Source organism: Rhineura floridana, chromosome 19, assembly GCF_030035675.1.
Source record: "Rhineura floridana isolate rRhiFlo1 chromosome 19, rRhiFlo1.hap2, whole genome shotgun sequence".
Lineage (NCBI taxonomy): Eukaryota > Metazoa > Chordata > Lepidosauria > Squamata > Rhineuridae > Rhineura > Rhineura floridana.
In genome coordinates this window covers 23,013,105-23,030,361 of record NC_084498.1, presented here as the reverse complement: position 1 = coordinate 23,030,361, position 17,257 = coordinate 23,013,105, and the positions used below count along the sequence as shown (strand labels likewise).

The following is a 17,257-nucleotide window of genomic DNA, read 5'->3' as shown; positions in this document are numbered from 1 at the left end:
GTGGCCATGTTTATCTTTTGCCGCAAAACTAACCAACAGTCTTGTTTTAAGACTAACAAATTTATTCTGGCATATGCTAATATAATAATGGTAATAACGGAAGACGACGAGGCAGCATGCACTGTAATAAATTTGTCTTAAAGATTCTGTGAGATTTTTGATGTTTTAGACATCAAACACTTACACTACAGACACTTACTTGGGAGTAAGCCCCATTGAACTCAATGGGTCAGAGAGGACATTATAGAACTCTCTGTTAATCATTAAAACAAGAGGAGAGAAGACACAAGGCTACCTAGAGGCTTTTATTATTATTTGAGAGCCAGTGTGGTGTAGTGGTTAAGGTGTTGGACTATGACCTGGGAGACCAGGGTTTGAATTCCCGCACAGCCATGAAGTGCACAGGGTGACCTTGGGCCAGTCACTGCCTCTCAGCCTCAGAGGAAGGCAATGGGAAACCCCCTCTGAATGCTGCTTACCATGAAAACCCTATTCATAGGGTCGCCATAAGTCAGAATCGACTTGAAGGCAGTCCATCATCATCATCATTATTTATTAGGTCTAAAAGGTCTCCAAGTGCCTGAGGTTTAAAAACATAGATTATGCCATTAAGAATTACCCTCAACACCAGATATTTAATGGGGAAGTTATGATTAATCACACCATAATCCTATACATGTTTATGCAGAAATAAGTCTCACTTTTAAATGGGGCATACTACCTAATAAGTATGTGTAGGATTGCAAAAAAGGGGGGGAAGTCTGCACATGCTCAAATGCCTCAAGGCCTAACACCAGATTATTATTATTATTATTATTATTATTATTATTATTATTATGGAGATTTGTGTGTGTTGTGTCAGTCTCTAGCTAGATATCAAGATTAATTCAAATATAACCTGCCCTGGGCTCCACTTCAATCTAGGTTACTAGATCAGTTAGCATGTTTACAAGGTGCTGCTGTCTTCCATTTCATCTCACATCTCCCCTCCGTGTGTCTTCAGGCACCTCTTATACAGCCAGAGCTCAATTGGAGCCAACTGTTGACAGGGTACGGCTGCCACCAACATGCATCAAGCACACTTCCATCAAATTAAGACCAACTTTATTCACTGTTAAACACACTCCTGGCCCAGATTTCTCACCAAGCCCCTCTGCATTTCACCTGTCAGCCTCAGCTTAATCTTTTTCTCTCGCTGTTGGGGAAAAAAATCACAATTTGTTTCTTTGTTTCCATCTAAGACAGAAGAGCCCTGAAGCTGAGGTAGGGATGGGTGAATCTGTAAATTTTGGTTTCTCTCACAGACTTCCCTCCCCCCCAGGCTTCAGTTCTCCACTTTCCCACATCAGTTTGCAATTATTACTTTTTTTAAAAGTGCTAATGAAAATCCACCAGCATTGTAGTGCATATTTTTCCTAATATACATATTTTTGTATGCAGTTTTCCCAAATATAATGTATTCTGAATGTTATTTTCACTTACATGCATTTTTATACATGCTTTCCCCCAGTACATGCATTTTTTGTACACGTTACTTGGCTAAAAAGCAGCATCCCAAAATTTGGAGATGTGCAAATTTAGGCGGACGGCTATGTTTCAGTTTCTGTACTGTTTCAGAACGTGTGGATTTGCCTTTAAATGTAAACTGAATTTCTTCTCCTATCCTTAGGTTGAGGTTTGGACATAGAAATAATATTCAGGACATTGGGAAGTCTGGAACCTCTCCCTTTGGGAATCTAAACTCTGACCAGTTTTTCTAGTGATGCACATGAAAGATCACAGAGAAACTAAGAGAGTTTCTTTCTTAAAAATTAAGTGAAAATGTAAAATAATAATTTTTACATTATTTCTACTTTATTATTTTATAAACTTGGAACCCCATAAACAATACAATGTGCATAATGTTGGCTTTAATAGATATTACATCTTGTTTGAATGTGTTGTATTAGGTTTCCTTTTCTGCAAACAGAAGGAACTCGTCAACCAAGATTTCCCTGTCTAGCAGAAAACTTTACTCATTTACCTTGACTGTTTTACAGCATACACATGCATTTACATTGTTCCAAAACTATTCAGCTGAAAACTCTGTTGTCTTTTCAGTACCTACTGAAGACCTTCTGCGTTCAACAAGCCTTTTAAGTAGAGACCTTATCCCAGTCTGCATCTGTGTTGGAACTGTTTTTAAGATAACTCTAAAGATGTTTCTAAAGGTGCTTTTTAAAATATATTTATAGGATGTTTTGTTTTTAAGATTTTTTAAAATGTTTTGTCATTTGTTTGATGCCCTGGGCTCTTTGTAGTATTAGTATTATTTTCCTCTGCTGTCTATACATCTGTCTGTCAGTCTAGGCAAGGAGTGGGGAACCTGCAGAGTATTCTTTGTCCATATGCCCTGCTTGTGGGTTTCCCATGGGCAACTGGTTGGCCACTGTGAGAACAGGATGCTGGACTAGATGGGCCTCTGGCCTGATCCAGCAGCCAGGCTCTTCTTTCATTCTTATGTTCTTATGTTCAGATGTCATTGGACTCCAACTCCCATCAGTCTCTGCCAGCATAGTCAATAGTCAAAGATGGTGGGAGTTGTAGGCCAGCAACATCTGTAGGGCAGGCCACAGGTTAGCCACTCTGATCTTGCACAAAGGCTGTGAACACACAGTACATTTCAAGCACATTATTTTCCTCAAAGAATCCTGGGAACTGTTTGTTAAGGGTGCTAGGAATTGTAGCTCTGTGAGGGGTAAACTACAGCTTCCCAGGGTCTTTTGCGGGAAATAATGTTCTTTCAATCAACATTCTTAAAGTTTAAGCCCTCTTTCAACAAGCCTTTTCCATAGAGACCTTATCCCGGTCTGCGTCTGTGATGGAACTGTTTTTAAAGATGTGTTGTAAAATTGTTTTTTAACGATTTTTTTAAGATGTTCTGTTTAATATGTTTGTAAAGGTGTTTTGTTTTGATATGTTTTAAAGTCTTTTGTTTGTAAGATGTTTTAAAGTGCTTTTAATGATTTTGAATGCCAACCCGGGCTCCTTCTGGGAAGAAGGGCAGGGTATGAATTTAATCAATAAATAATAACATAATAAATAAATTCACCTTTTGTTATTGTTGTTGGTTCATGACACAAAATGCTTAATTTCTAAAATGAAAAGAAGTGCGAGGATGTGCAAGCCTGCCTAGACTTTGTTTTACTTTTGCCCCTAAACCAAAGATGAGGAATCTGTGGCCTTCTAGATATTGTTGGATTATAACTTCCATAATCCTGGGCTATGTCCAAGCTGCCTTGGGCTGCTAGGAGCTGTAGTGTAACACCATCTGGAGGGCCACAGTGTCTCCATCCCTGCCCTAAACTGAAATACTCAGAGACGGTATATGATTACTCAGTAGTGAATCAAAGACACTCTGTTCACGCCTAGAGCCACCATCTTTATTTTTTCTCATTTGTTACAGGCACTTAAAAAAAGGTTTCTGGGGCTAATGTGTCAAATATGGACCCAATGAAGCTTTGATTGAAGGGGAGGAGTTTTGCTTTGGAGAGAGCTCCAGTGTCAGTCCGCCCCAGCCAAGATGAAATGGAATCAGCCAGGTACTTACGTGGCCAAATGGGTCAAGATGATTGTTCGTCAGCTTGAGTTTTTGGAAGGAAACCAGCTGCCTCATCCAATGGGCCCCAGTGGCTGGAGAGTCTGGGTGGACGTACAGTCTTCCTGGCATGGCAGGTTCAGCTTTCCCAGTCACTGACCTAACCCAAAGCAACACAATGTTGTTGATTTTTTACTCCTTTAACCTCATTAGAAAAATTGGAAAAGCCCAGCAACTGGGGGGGGGAGGGGATTGAGAGAGAGGAAAAAAAGAATTGTTGAACTTTGTGTCACTGTGCACCTCACTGTACAGGAGAGCGAGTTGGAAGAGTCCTGAAATCATAGAATGCAGCAGAGGCTGGTGCCCATTGGGAATGATAGGGAGGAAGGCACGGAGGCCAACAGTAGGGGGAGCCACAGCAAATGGCCAGTGCTGCTAGGACATAAGAACGCCAGAAGCTGCCTCATATGTAGTTAGAAAATTGGCCTATCTAGCTCAGTATTGTCTACACTGACTGGCAGCAGCTCTCCAGGGGTTCAGGCAAGGAGTCTCTTCCAGCCCGACCTTTGAGCTATGGCCCTTCCCCAAAAATAGGCCCTGGTAGGTTGTTAGTAAGGGGGTAGGCAGGTGGGGGCTGTCTGAGGACAGTCTCAGTTTGATGGGGCAATATCCCGCTTGCCACAGTGGAGTAGCCTCCACTGATAGAACGGACTGCACCATTGCAGACTACAGCTAAGCAGAGGTGTAGTCGTGCAGGGTCTCAGGGGGTCTTAGACCCTTTATTTTCATGGGAGCAGGGTCCCAGCAGGGTACATCTGTCTCCAGCATGCTATGAGCCAAACGGCATGAAAGGGTTGTGTGCTAACCACTGAGAAGCATCTTCTAACATGCTTCCTTGTCCTTTCCTGCTGATTGGAGCCAATTAGAGTGAAAGGAGGAGAGTCAGCCCCTGAGAAGACTCTTCTCAGTAGCTAACACTCTCTCCTTTCATCCTTATTGGCTCGTAGGGACATCTGTTGCTGTGGGAGAAGGCATTAACAAAGATGTCTTTCTCAACCCAGCAGCAAAGAAAAAGGGCGGGGCATGGCTGTGACTATCATGAAGGGACCCTGCACTTCTGAATTTGCCACTACACTACTGCAGCTAAGGGAATCCCATTTGTGAACAGACAGCGTTTTGGGGATTTGTCAAGGAAGATGACCCAAATGGTACTGTCCTGCCTGCAGTCTGAAGTGATACAGTCCTACTCAGCCGCCTCGTTCTGCTGTTTGTCACTCGGTAACTTAGAGCTGCTCCACGCCGTGTGCAAAATGGCAGGATTCTAGACTGTGTCACTTTGGACTGCTCTGTTCTCCATCCCAGGCAAGGAAGAGTCATGATCAGAGCTCAAGGACGTCTTCCAGCCAGGGGACAACACTCCATGTGCAAAGCGGAGCCAGTGAGGGGTGTGGTCTAGGGAGAGTTTCAAGGGCCAGATGGAGAGGCCTGGAGGGCGGCATTTGGAGTCCAGGGGTTCTCCACCCCGATTTAAAGTATAGCGGACACAAAAATTCCTAATCCAAGGGAAAGAGAATCTCACACCACACTGAAGATTAATTGTCTCATTTGGTTTTGCTCTGGGCAGATCTGCATTTTGTTTTTAACCCTTGAATCATGCATGGTTCTTCTCTTGTTCCCAAACCAGAATTAGGTCAGCCAGTGTTATCTACTGACCTTTCAGCCAACCAGAACTATCTAGCTAACAGTGACAAAACAAACAGCTTTCAGTAGTTTTGGAGGCAGCAAAGAGAAAAAAAAGTTCTATAAACTGACCACATAAAATCACCCACTAGGGGAAGGCTATAGATCAGTGATTCTCAAACGGTGCGCCCAGGCACACTGGTGCGCCCTCAGAGGTGGCTAGGTGTGCCTCAAATGTTATGAAAGTATATTTTAAAAATGAGAAGAAACCCATTTGTATAGGGTAAGTAATAGTTTTCTATAATTTATTTTTATTCATAGTTTAAAACATATTAATATATTTTTAATTTTGTACATGAAGTGCGCCAGAATTTTTTTATATGTTTTACAGTGCGCTGCGAACAGAAAAAGTTTGAGAACCACTGCTATAGATGAAGAACCCTGGGGATGATCCAGCTAAAACAGAGTGCTCTGCAGCCTAGTTCTATTTATGCTTTTCTCAGGGGTAAGTGGGATTTATTCCTAAATGTGGATAGGATTTCAGCCTGAAAGCATAATTGATTCCAGTAGAAGAGTTAAGTTTATGCTTAACACCATAATCCTATGAACTCGTCCTTGGGAGTAAGTTCTATGAACACTTACTTGGGAGTAAGTGTCATTGCCTTGTTTCCAAGTGAACTATTTCTTCCGCTGAAAAGCAATAATCAAATCTGTGTGTGGGGGGGAAGGGTCAACCCCTTGACTTTTATTTGCCACATTTGTATCACACAATTTCCTTCAAGGAGCTCAAGGTAATACACATGTTCTCTCCCCACCCCTGGACCAGTGTTCTTATCCTCACAATAGCCCTGTGAGGTTGGTTAATCTGAGCGAAGGTGACTGGCCCATGGTTACATAACCTTGTGAGGATTTGAATCTTGGTCTCCCAGGTCACAGTCAAACACTCTAACCACTACACCACACTGGCTACTTTTGTAATAGTCCCTTAAAGAGGTGGGAGTAAATACCAATGCAAGTGACCTGAACTGGGAGGAGAGGGAGACAGACAGAAAGGCAATCTATTCTTCCTTCTGATGATTTCTCCTCTAAAGCATTTGTTGGTTTTGCAGGCTTTTCTCCTCCCCTTCCTCCCTTCTCTTCCTGTCTTTGTTCTCAGTTGGTTAGTGATGGCTCCCTGGGTGTGGGCTGCATGGCTGCTTCAGCATGTATGACTTTACCTCTTTGTAAGAATAAACCTTATGTTTCTTTATTCTTTCAATGACAGAACAGAATGGTTACTGTTGTTGTTGTTGTTGTTATTTGATTTATATCACTCCCTTCCTCCCAGCAGGAGCCCAGGGTGGCAACTTCAGCACTGTTACTTCAGCACTGCGCCGCAACACAAAAACTCTAACAGTTAGGAGGTGAGTCTTGTGAATTTTAGTAAGGAGTGGACTGTACCCGCTTCCCACATGCACAATAATTTGAGCACTGCAGAAATGTATAGGACTTTCAGGTACCTGACTTGGGCAATAACAGTTCTGTTAGCCCTAGCCATGTCACCCCCCTCTTGCGACTGCGTACCATTTATTATCTGCAAATTTGTATCTGTGGTCATCAGAGGGGACAATATCCATCAACAGAATGTACTTCGTTTTGGGGTTGAGTCCTGTGACTTTCACTTTGTAGCTGGGGAACATGCGTCTGAAAAAGGAAAGCAAATATATAAACGTCAACAGAGAACTCCACTGATCTGGGAAAGTTTATTCCAAAGTAAATCGCAACTGCCACCTATCATAGTATTAACAAGGTTCAGGAGCAAGGGGCAAACATGTAATCTGAGATCCAGTTACTGTTAAGGGGTGTGATCCACCTGTAAGTTCTCCTACACAAAGGTCATGGGTCATGCCCAAAATTCTTACAGCTGCAATCCTAAACATTTACTTTTATCCTGCTACTGCTAGAAGGCTACGCTCTGCCTCAAGAGACAGCATGCTTCTGAATATCAGTTGCTGGGAACGACAGCAGGGGAGAATGTTGTTGCTGCACCCAGGTCCCACTTGCCGGCTTCCCATAGACATCTAGCAGCCACTAGGGATGGAAAGATCTGTCAGTTTTGGCTCTCTCAGTTTCTCAGTTTTAATGTTAAATTCTCTACATTTCTGCAGCAATCTGCATTTAAAATAAAATAAAAAAATCCTTATGAAAATTCTCCACCAGTTTATTGTGAATTGCTCCAAATAAACACATTTTTGTAGGCGGTTTTGAGAAAGGTACACATTTTTGCAAGCCTTTTCTCATCATGCCTTTTTGCCTGTTATTGTCACTTGTGTATTCATTTTTATGCACACTTTCCCCTAATGTATGCATTTTTGTAAATGTTGTTTAGTTGGTGAACTGCATCCCAAAATTCTAACAAATGCGAATTTCAAAGGATGGCTGAGTTTCGGTTCTCATGCTGTTTTGAAAAGTGCAAATTTGATAAAATCTGCTTGAAATGTGAACTGAATCGAAATTCTCACCCATCCCTACTGGTCATTGTGAAAACAGGATACTGGACTAGATGGGCCACCGATCCAACAGGGTGCTTCTTATGTTCAGCTAAAGATGTTTAGAGAGCCAGTGTGGCGCAGTGGTTAGAGTGCTGGACTATGACCTGGGAGACCAGGGTTTGAATCCCCACACATCCATGAAGCTCACTGGGTGACCTTGGGCCAGTCACTGCCTCTCAGCCTCAGAGGTAGGCAATGGTAAACCACCTCTGAATACTGCTTACCATGAAAACCCTATTCGTAGGGTCGCCATAAGTCGGAATCGACTTGAAGGCAGTCCATTTCGATTTCCAAAGATGTTTAAGATTCCCGCCCCTGCCTCTGTTAAAAGAACTTGTCCAATATCTTACTCCTTTAAAGAATTTCCCAAGGCAGGGTTTATTCTAATGTGCAGCTAGACACATTTTGTGCAGTGTCAAAAAACATGTGCAGTGTAAGATAAGTTTTTGTATAGTTGAGCATAAGGGATTTAATAAGGATCTAGGCAGTTCCTCAAAAAACAAATAGATAAGGGAAGAGAAAAGAAATAGAACATGAAGATAAATGCTGGTTCCTTTCAAATCTTCATAACCTTATACTGCTTGTCAGAGGGGGGGATTGGTAAAAAATGAGGCGCTGGCCTTCATGTCTTAATAAAAGTACTGTGGGTGCCAGCACAAAATGGCATGGTCAGCAGAAAAAGAGGTGTTGACGAGTACAAAAAGGGCTGCTAATGGTATATTATGGGATAATTGCTTAACTAGTTTGAGGGCAGGCAGTATGCTGGCTGCTTGTGAAGTTGGAAACAAAGCTTAGAATAAATCCTGTCCCAACCAGACCTCTGTGTAAACTATTTTATATATATAATTCTTAAATTTGCAACCTGCCCTTCCTGCCAAAGGAGCCCAGGGCAGCAAACACCAAAATGTTAAAACAACATAATTTAGAATAAAATAAAAATTTAAAACAATTGAAAGCCATGAAAAACATGTAAAAACCTTTTAGAACATCTAAAAAGTTTTAAAACAATCACATACCCTCACAGTTATTAATTTCATGGTTGCTAATTTCAAAGACCTATGGCGCTCTCTAGGCAGAATTGTTGTTGTTATTGTTTGATTGGCCTTCCTCCCAGCAGGAGCCTAGAACCCACAACCCGCTGAAAAACACAACAGAAGCCTGCAGTGGGAACCTATGAATATTTACTCGGAAATTCAATGCAGCTCACTCTCAAGTCATCGCGCACAGAACTGCAGCCTAATAGCATTCAGTTCATATTATTAATCCTGTTCACTTCAAGGATGCAGCTGCCCCAAAGTTCACCCTGATATACACCATCCCCTTAGAAAACCTCCCCGCTGCCTGCTCCATCACGGTATTTCACTTTTTCTTCTTTTTAGGGGAATGGTCCAATCTTTCATTTTATTTTATGTGTCTCTCCATAGATCCATTAATACATCAGAAATATCTATACCCCGCCTTTGACCCCATCCCCCAAAAAACCTCTCAAGATGGCTTACATAACTACAACATAGCTTACAGCATAGACGTAACGAATACGCAACCTCGGTATAAAACCAAAACTGCAAGCAGAGATAGAAGATAAAATTAGAACACGCATAAACAAGTGGCTTTCTATTGACAAGGAGTTTTTCTCCACCACTTTCATGGGCCCTTATCTGGACTTTTCTCTCTCTCTCTCTGGATGCTTACCTTCCAGCTTTGGTTATAATCATTTCGGTTCCCACGTCATGAAATTTGAGCCATAATTCTCGCTCGTGCAAAAACACTTTGATGCCCTCCATGCCCTGGAAAGGGAAGACAATTGGGGAAGACCCAAATCATTATATTACCATAGGAAATGCAAACCATGGAGAAATCAAGGGCATTTCCCCCAATTCTCTATCAGTAGTGTAGTGGCAAATTCAGAAGTGCAGGGTCCCTTCATGACAGTAACAGCCTCTGCAGCCACCTTTTTTTTTTTTTTTTTTAGCAAAGTAGAGAATGAGATCCTTGTTAATGTCTTCTCCCTCAACAACAGGAACCAATAAGCTTAAAAGAGAAGTTAGCTACTGAGAAGAGTTTTCTCAGTGGCTGACTCACTTCCTTTCACTCTGATTGTCTCCAATCAGCATGAAAGGACAAGGAAGCATGTTATAAGGTTCTCCTCCATGGTTGACACACTCCCCTTTCATGGCAATTGGCTCATGGGGTGCTGGAGACATTGGGACCTTGCTCCCAAAAAGGTAGGAGGTCTAAGACCCCTCCTGGGACCCTGGACGACTACACCCCTGTATCCCTATCAATAGAGAAACTGTCCCCAGAAGAAAATTGGCAAGCTGTGGTGCACTTTTGTGATGTTTTATTTTTTAAGATGGTTTGTTTTTCAGTTGTTTCAAGTTGTTTTTAGAGTTTTGTGCCTTGTTTGCCTCACTGGGCTCCTTCTGGAAAGAAGGGCAAGATAGAAAATTAATAATAATATAATAATAATAATAATTTTCCCACTATACCTTTTCTAGTGTACACCTCCCCCCTCATTTAAAAGGCTTTGATCCAATGCACGCTGATTTGGGAGAAATCCCACTGAGTTCAAGGTGTCTTACTACCTAGTATACACGCATAGGGTTGGTCTACATGGCTGTTGCTAAAAATGCCAGCTGTGAACATGGGCTGGTTGCTGTGCAACATGTGAAACAACCTTGAGAGAGAGAGAAAGGTCATAAGAAGCGTAGAAAGTTGCCTTTCTATCTAGCTTAGTATTGTCTCCATGGACAGGCAGCAGCTCCCCAGGGTTTCAGGGTGACTCTCGCTGGCCTATCTGGAGATGCTGGGGATTGGGCAAAGCAGTTCTTCTGAGCTACCGCTCATCCCTATGGCCTAGGATGCATCCACCCCATACATTTGGGAGACTCATTGTGGTGTAAAGGTTAGTGTCAGACTATGACCTGGGAGAGCAGGGTTCAAATCCCCACTAGGCCATGAAGCTCACTGGGTGACCTCTCAGCTTAACCTACCTCACAGGGTTGTTGTGAGGGGGAGAACCAGGCACGCCCCTACGAGCTCCTTGGTGGAAAGGTCAAATAACAACAATAATAGCACACTGAATGTACATTTAAAGTGCATGGCTTCCCCCAAAGTATCCTGGGAGCTGTAATTTACCTCTCACGGAGCTACAATTCCCAGCATCCTTGATAACGCTACAGTTCCCGGGATTTTTGGGGGACGGAAAGGATGTTTTCAATGCGAGTTAAGGTGCTTTAAATGTATGGCGTGGATGTGACCAGTTAGCGGGAGCCCCCTCGCGGCCGCCGCTGCCGCCGCTTTTCCTATGGGGCTAGAGGACTTGGCTGCGATCCAGCCGGCTTCCCCGTTATCCCTGCCTAAACGGGGGTGGGTTGAGGTTTTTATCTCCCGAAATGGCGAGGCACGGCCATGAGGGAGGGAGTGGGCCAGAGATGGGCCAGTTCAGTTCGTGTTCAAAGCTCTCGGCCGCAGATCTGCCTAGCGCCAGCGGCCGTGGGAGCCGCTTGGAACGGCCTGATAGGAGCCGGCCTGATAGGCGCTCGGCCAAGAGCATCAAAATAGAACGGGCTAAAAGAGGCTCGGGGGCCAGGAGAGTTTTCCCTACAAAGGCGGCGGCGGTGGGGCGGGAGGAACGACCACAGAGAAAGAGGGGGGGGTCTGGAGCAGAAGGGGGCTGAAAAATTGATCGGAGGGGGTGACCCACGGTTTATCTCTGGCCAGCAGTCACTCAGAAGCCCATCCCAAGGTTTCTCTCTCTCTCCGAGATTTCATGTCCCAAAAGCGCAATGCCTCGCCGATTGCGTTTCTGGTGCAAGTTCTGGGAAGACAGGGCAACTCACTAGAAACCAAGTTGGAAGCGCATTGGATCCAGGAGTCCAGATCGTCCCTCTCCCCGCACCCACTGTGTGGTGTTTTTTTTTAATGCTTATGCATATTATCATCGTTTCGCTTTTACTATTTACAACTGCATATATAGCGTCGTCAATATATCTGTGCAAGCACCACAATTTATTTATTACATTTATATCTGGCCCTTCCTCCCAGTAGGAGCCCAGGGCAACAAACAAAAACACTAAAAACACTCTAAAACATCATAAAAACAGACTTTAAAATATATTAAAACACAACATTTTTTTAAAAAAAATCTTTTTAAAAAGCGTTAAGAACATCTTAAGTAATTCCAGCGCAGACGGAGGTTGGAATAAGCTCTCTACTTAAAAGGCTTGTTGAAAGAGGAAGGCTGTGAGTGTGTGTGTGTGTGTGTGTGCACGTCTGCGTGCATAGATATGCCAGTGCTAGTTAGAGCTGTCTTCAACCAGTCAAGCTGCAATCATTTATTATTATTATTTCTCACCCTACCTTTACCACCAGGTTGCAACGAGGTAAAAATATAACATGAAAATCCGTTGCCATTTACAAAAAGAGCAAGATGGGTCCTAAAAACCTATCTCAGGAGTCAAAGACCCAGGTAAAGAGGTACATCTGTACACACTTACCTGGGTGTCAGTCACATTGGAGTCAATGGGGCAGACTGCTGAATAGATCTGTATAGGACTCCACAGTTCCCCTCCACAGGTGGAAACAGCATACTCTTTAAGAAGCACGTGCTACCACTCATTGGATAGTATGCAATGCTCGAGAGGCCTTTGTTCATTAATTCCAATGGGTCTACTCTGAGTAGGCTTTGGTTGAAGACAACCCAAAAGCCAAGTTTAAAACTGCAGTTCTATGCACATTTATCCGGGACTAAGCTCTATTGTGTAAATGGGGCTTACTTCTGAGTAGACCTCCATAGGACCGCCCTGAAAGAGGGTCTTCCCCCATGCCCTCACACACAAGAGCTCCAAACAGGGCAGAGAGGAGTGTTCCCCACCGCTCAAAATTCGATCTGGCCGATTAACATTGTAATCAACCGACACTCTGGTTGATTAATCTACTCCCAGTCGCAGAGCAGAGGTCAGCTTCACCCCATGACGTGCTTTGGCAATGAAAGGCTGACTCATTCCCTAACTCTGGGAACTTGTCAACGCGATCCTGTGCGGTCCCAATGAAGTCAGGGGGGAGAACCTTTGAGTAAGGCTGCAATCCTGTAGTACCTACTGACCTGGACGATGCCTCTCTGAACTCAGCGGGAGTTCCTTCGGAACAGATATGGACAAGATCGGGCCCTAAAGTGTCTCTAGGACTGCATATTCTGTCATTTAAAAATAAAATTAGAATATTCAGGTACCTCTTTCCAGCTGCTGAAGTTCTCAAAGCGGTTTGCATAGTGAAAGGTAGCTTAGAAACCTATGCTCCCTTACATTTACTTAAACACACACGAGCGCTGTTGGTAATTGGTAGGGTTGACAAGAGAATGCTTTAGGCTGCATTCATTTGCTCATTTACCTGTGAGTAAGCCCCACTGAACCCATCAGAATATGGATAGGAGAAAGGGGCTAAGCCATCCAATGAACACAATGGGGCTTGCTTTCACGTAAGGCATTAGGCCACCGGTAGGCATCACCATACATTTAAAGCATACCCACCTCTTCCCAAAATCCTGGGAACTGTAGTTTTTTAAGGGTGCTGAGAACTGTAGCTCTGTGAAGGGTAAACTACAGTCCCCAGGATTCTTTGTGTGGGGGGAGTGCTTTAAATGGAATGGAATGGTATTCAACGTTAGCCCTACTCAGAGTAGACCCACTGACGCTAATGGCCGGGACTAAGGCTGCAATCCAGTACATGTCTATTCAGAAGTAAGCTCCATTGGGTTCAGTGGAACTTACTCTCAGGTAAGCGTGTATTGGATTGCAGCCTAATTTGGTTCATTCCTTACAGCGGGCCTGCTCTAAGTAGGACTCAGCTGAATATCACCTAGGGTGTGTAGGGAAAGAAAGAAAGAAAGAAAGAAAGAAAGAAAGAAAGAAAGAAAGAAAGAAAGAAAGAAAGAAAGAAAGAAAGAAAGAAAGAAAGAAAGAAAGGCAGCTAGCTGTGTTAGTTTGTCCAATTTTGTGCTCCCTAGATGTGAAGGCAGTTTTAGACAAAATACTCTCAACACATCTACAAGGACACACACACCACCATTTCAGAGCGAAAGACGGTGGTGGGCCACAATCCGAGGACACCTTTATAAAAGCGGACTTTTAAATGGGGGGGGTCCCTTATGCTGCTTCCCTTCTCCATCCGAAACGGCAGCAATTTGGCAAAAGGACTGCTCGCTGGAGAAGGAGCCAAAGCGATCGATTTTTCTTTCCTAGCAAAATCAAGGGTGCGTGTGTGTGCGTGTGTGTGTGTGTTTGCCGTAATGCGGGCGGAGAGAGAGGAGGAGGAGGAGAAGGAGGAGGAGAGGATCCGGTTCGAAAAAACAGATGTTGGTTAAGTCGGGATGAAGAATAAACCGGGGGGGTCAGGACAGAAAAGCTGACGGGCTGAAACAGGGGTTGTAAATGTATGCACACGGTCATACACACACAGATACATCCTTCCCCCTTCTGATGTTTGGATCCATACAAATACGCATCGCTCTGTATTAATACGTCGCTCCCGGTGGTGTGAGCACCGTACACGCGTCTTGGGGAGCGGACTCACGACTACTTAGCCCAGGTTAGCTCCCACTTCCCTTTCTCTACTCTTCGTCTTTAAGCGTGATCATGTCCGCACAATCAGGAAAGCGTTACGGTTTGTGGGGGTGTCTGCATTTCACTGCCACTGCGATGTGCCCAAGGCGGCCTTCGCTGGTGTGGTTGTGAGGACGGGTTCGGCAACGGCAGATTGTTCCGGGACCGATCGACAGGGTTGTGAGTTTGGCTTACATAACCGTGCCTGCCTCAAACTGGGCTAGGCAGTGCGCAGTCCCGATGCATAATACCGTGAGAGTGAGATGGCCTGCACTATTTTGCTGTCCGAGGCAGAAAATCAATCCAAATATATATGTATCCTGTACTTTTACCCCAAAATTTGCCGACTTGCGAAGGACGGCCTCCTCCTAGTCAACCTCAGGGCCCGCCCTGCTGCAGAGTCGAATAAACGCATCCCCCCCCCCCCCGGCATAGAATCAATCCAAATATATACATCTATGAGTTGCATTGTGATTTTGAAGTTGGGTTGTTTTTAATGTCTTGCTACACTATGTTTCTCCAGATGTAATTTGCCCTGGAACCTTACAGTCAAGGGTGGTGGTGATAACTACTATTACTACTGCTTTACAGTGCAATCCTAACCATGTCTGCTCAGAAGTAAGACCTATTGAGTTAAATGGGACCTATTCCCAGATAAGTGGAGCTCGGATTGCAGCCTAGCTGACCCATTATTGTTATCATCATCATCATCATCATCATCATCATCCTACTTAGAACAGACCCACTGAAACGAATAGGCATGACTTACTGGGGTCAATAAATTTCAGTAGGTCTACTCTGAGTAGTACTAACCTTGGGATCCAGCCCATCATCATCATTTTTATTTAACGAAGGGTGGAGAGAGTCATGGGAATCGTCTCTGATTTTCTTCGACCCCCTCCTTCCCCAAAGAGATCCACCTTCTGTTGCTCCCCTTCCCCTTCCAACACCCCCAAAAGCAGCTTACCTGTTGGGTGAAGGCGGCCTGGGGCGAGGAAGGCTGCTTGCTGCTGGCCCCCAGCTGGCTCTCTGGCTTCCCGTCGCTAGCCAGCTCCTTCGTGTCTGAATCGCCCGGCGTGGCTGGGAGCCCGAAGCCTTCTTCGGAGTCCGCCATGTTCCAGGCTGCTGGCCCCCCCACTCCTGGGCAACATTCACACAGACAGAAAGAGAGAGAGGGGAATGGGGGAGTCGTGAGTGGCTGCGACAAGGGAAGAACAAATCTCAACTGTCCTCTAACTCACCCGCGTCCCCTCTTTGCCCCGGGGGGATGTCTAGCTAGAGAAGCCGAGCGAGGCGCGGACAGGCCTGGAGAGAGGAGTCGTCCGCCAATGCCAATTCCAAGCCAGTTATGTTTGCATGCGTGACTGCCCCGTTGCTTCGAACGCGAGGCCCGATCGGGGAGGCCAGTTGGCGGATCTCGGCTCTTTCCTGCTTTCCGCGTCGACTGATTCCCAGATGCTCACAGACGGTCCTGGGCTGAGGACTGAGCAAGTCGTGGAGGTACGCGGCGTGGTCTCGCGAAAAGGCCAGCCCATTCTCAGGCCTGTATATGTACACATATAGCATTCTGTGTGCATACAGAGTGTGTGTGTAAAATCCCCTTTTAAACCTTTGGATACTAGGTAACATCTCATGGAGCTGTAAGTCATAACAACAAGAACCATCGCATGCTACGCCTATGTACAGACCTCGTGTATCTGCGTGTGTGTGTGTGTGTGTGTGTGTGTGTGTCGGGGAAATGTGTACACACGACCAGTGGAGCTTTCTTACAGTATCCTAAGTCTGGAGGGCTGGGACAACCCTACAGATCCTGGCTTCCTGGGAAGTAAGACCCGTTCAGGTCAACGTGACTGCCTTCTGAATAAATCTGCACAGGCTCCGGCTGGCCGACCGCTTAAACCGAGCAGAAGTCTGGGGTTTAAGGATGTCACCATAGCCAGGACTGTAATCCAATCGTGGGTTTGTTGTTTTGTTGGGCTAACGTGGCTACCAACCCTCTCTGCTGTATACACGTGATAACACTCAGACAATGTATGCATACATATAGATAGCATATATGTGTACACACATATATACATCTCTATATATGATATGTACACATGTTGTGCCTGCACACATACAAGCATGAACATGCAGAGAGTCTATATGTACACAGAAAGTTATGTATACGCACATACAAGCACGAGTACAGACACACATATATTCTATATGTGCACAGCATGTTATATACACCCATATACGGCCTTTATATTTACATAAAATATACATACATGAATGAGTGTGCATGCACATTCTATGTACACAAAATATTATATATGTACACATACAACAAGCATGAGTGTAAACACACACACACTATGTGCACAAATTATTCTGTATCCGCACAAACAAGCACAGAAATGCACACACACACATTCAAATTCCACCAGAACACAAAATATTCTGTAAGTGCACATACACAGTCTACACGTACTCATAAAATAAACACAGGTATACACCCATGAATTTAGAGGAACGTGCCTCCAATGCGTGGGCCTATATGCACACATCTATGCGCAGAGAGCTCAAGGTCAACAAAGAAAGGAAAGAGACATGAATCCTGGATGGGCTGAGGAAGTAGCGCGCTCGACTTCCATTGGAAGGTGCTTGCCAATTTTATCTAGAAAAGACCCAGAAAGATTTAAGACAAGACTTCCTTTCTGAACCTCTCAGTGGGAAGCCCTTTTCCAACAGAGGCCAATTATTGAGCCTTTTCCATTTTCCTTCCCCCCCCCATTGCTCCGTCTCAATCGTCAGAGCAATACCTACGGCTGAAGGCACTCCAAGGGCGAAGGAAAGGAATATATATATATAATCCCTAATTAAAA

General features: G+C 44.5%; 1 protein-coding gene across 2 annotated transcripts in view; it reads right to left on the bottom strand.

Annotated features, from left to right (window-relative positions):
- The window catches only part of TBX5 (T-box transcription factor 5), a 77,653-nt gene that overhangs the window by 18,895 nt on the left and 41,501 nt on the right, over positions 1-17,257 (bottom strand). For both annotated transcript variants that reach the window (XM_061602480.1, XM_061602481.1), the window contains exons 2-5: positions 15,358-15,530; positions 9,481-9,575; positions 6,821-6,940; positions 3,590-3,737 (exon numbers count right to left, since the gene is read on the bottom strand). In XM_061602480.1, the coding sequence (XP_061458464.1) occupies positions 3,590-3,737; positions 6,821-6,940; positions 9,481-9,575; positions 15,358-15,504 (510 nt within the window). In that variant the 5' untranslated portion in view covers positions 15,505-15,530. The remainder of the gene's footprint in view (positions 1-3,589; positions 3,738-6,820; positions 6,941-9,480; positions 9,576-15,357; positions 15,531-17,257) is intronic.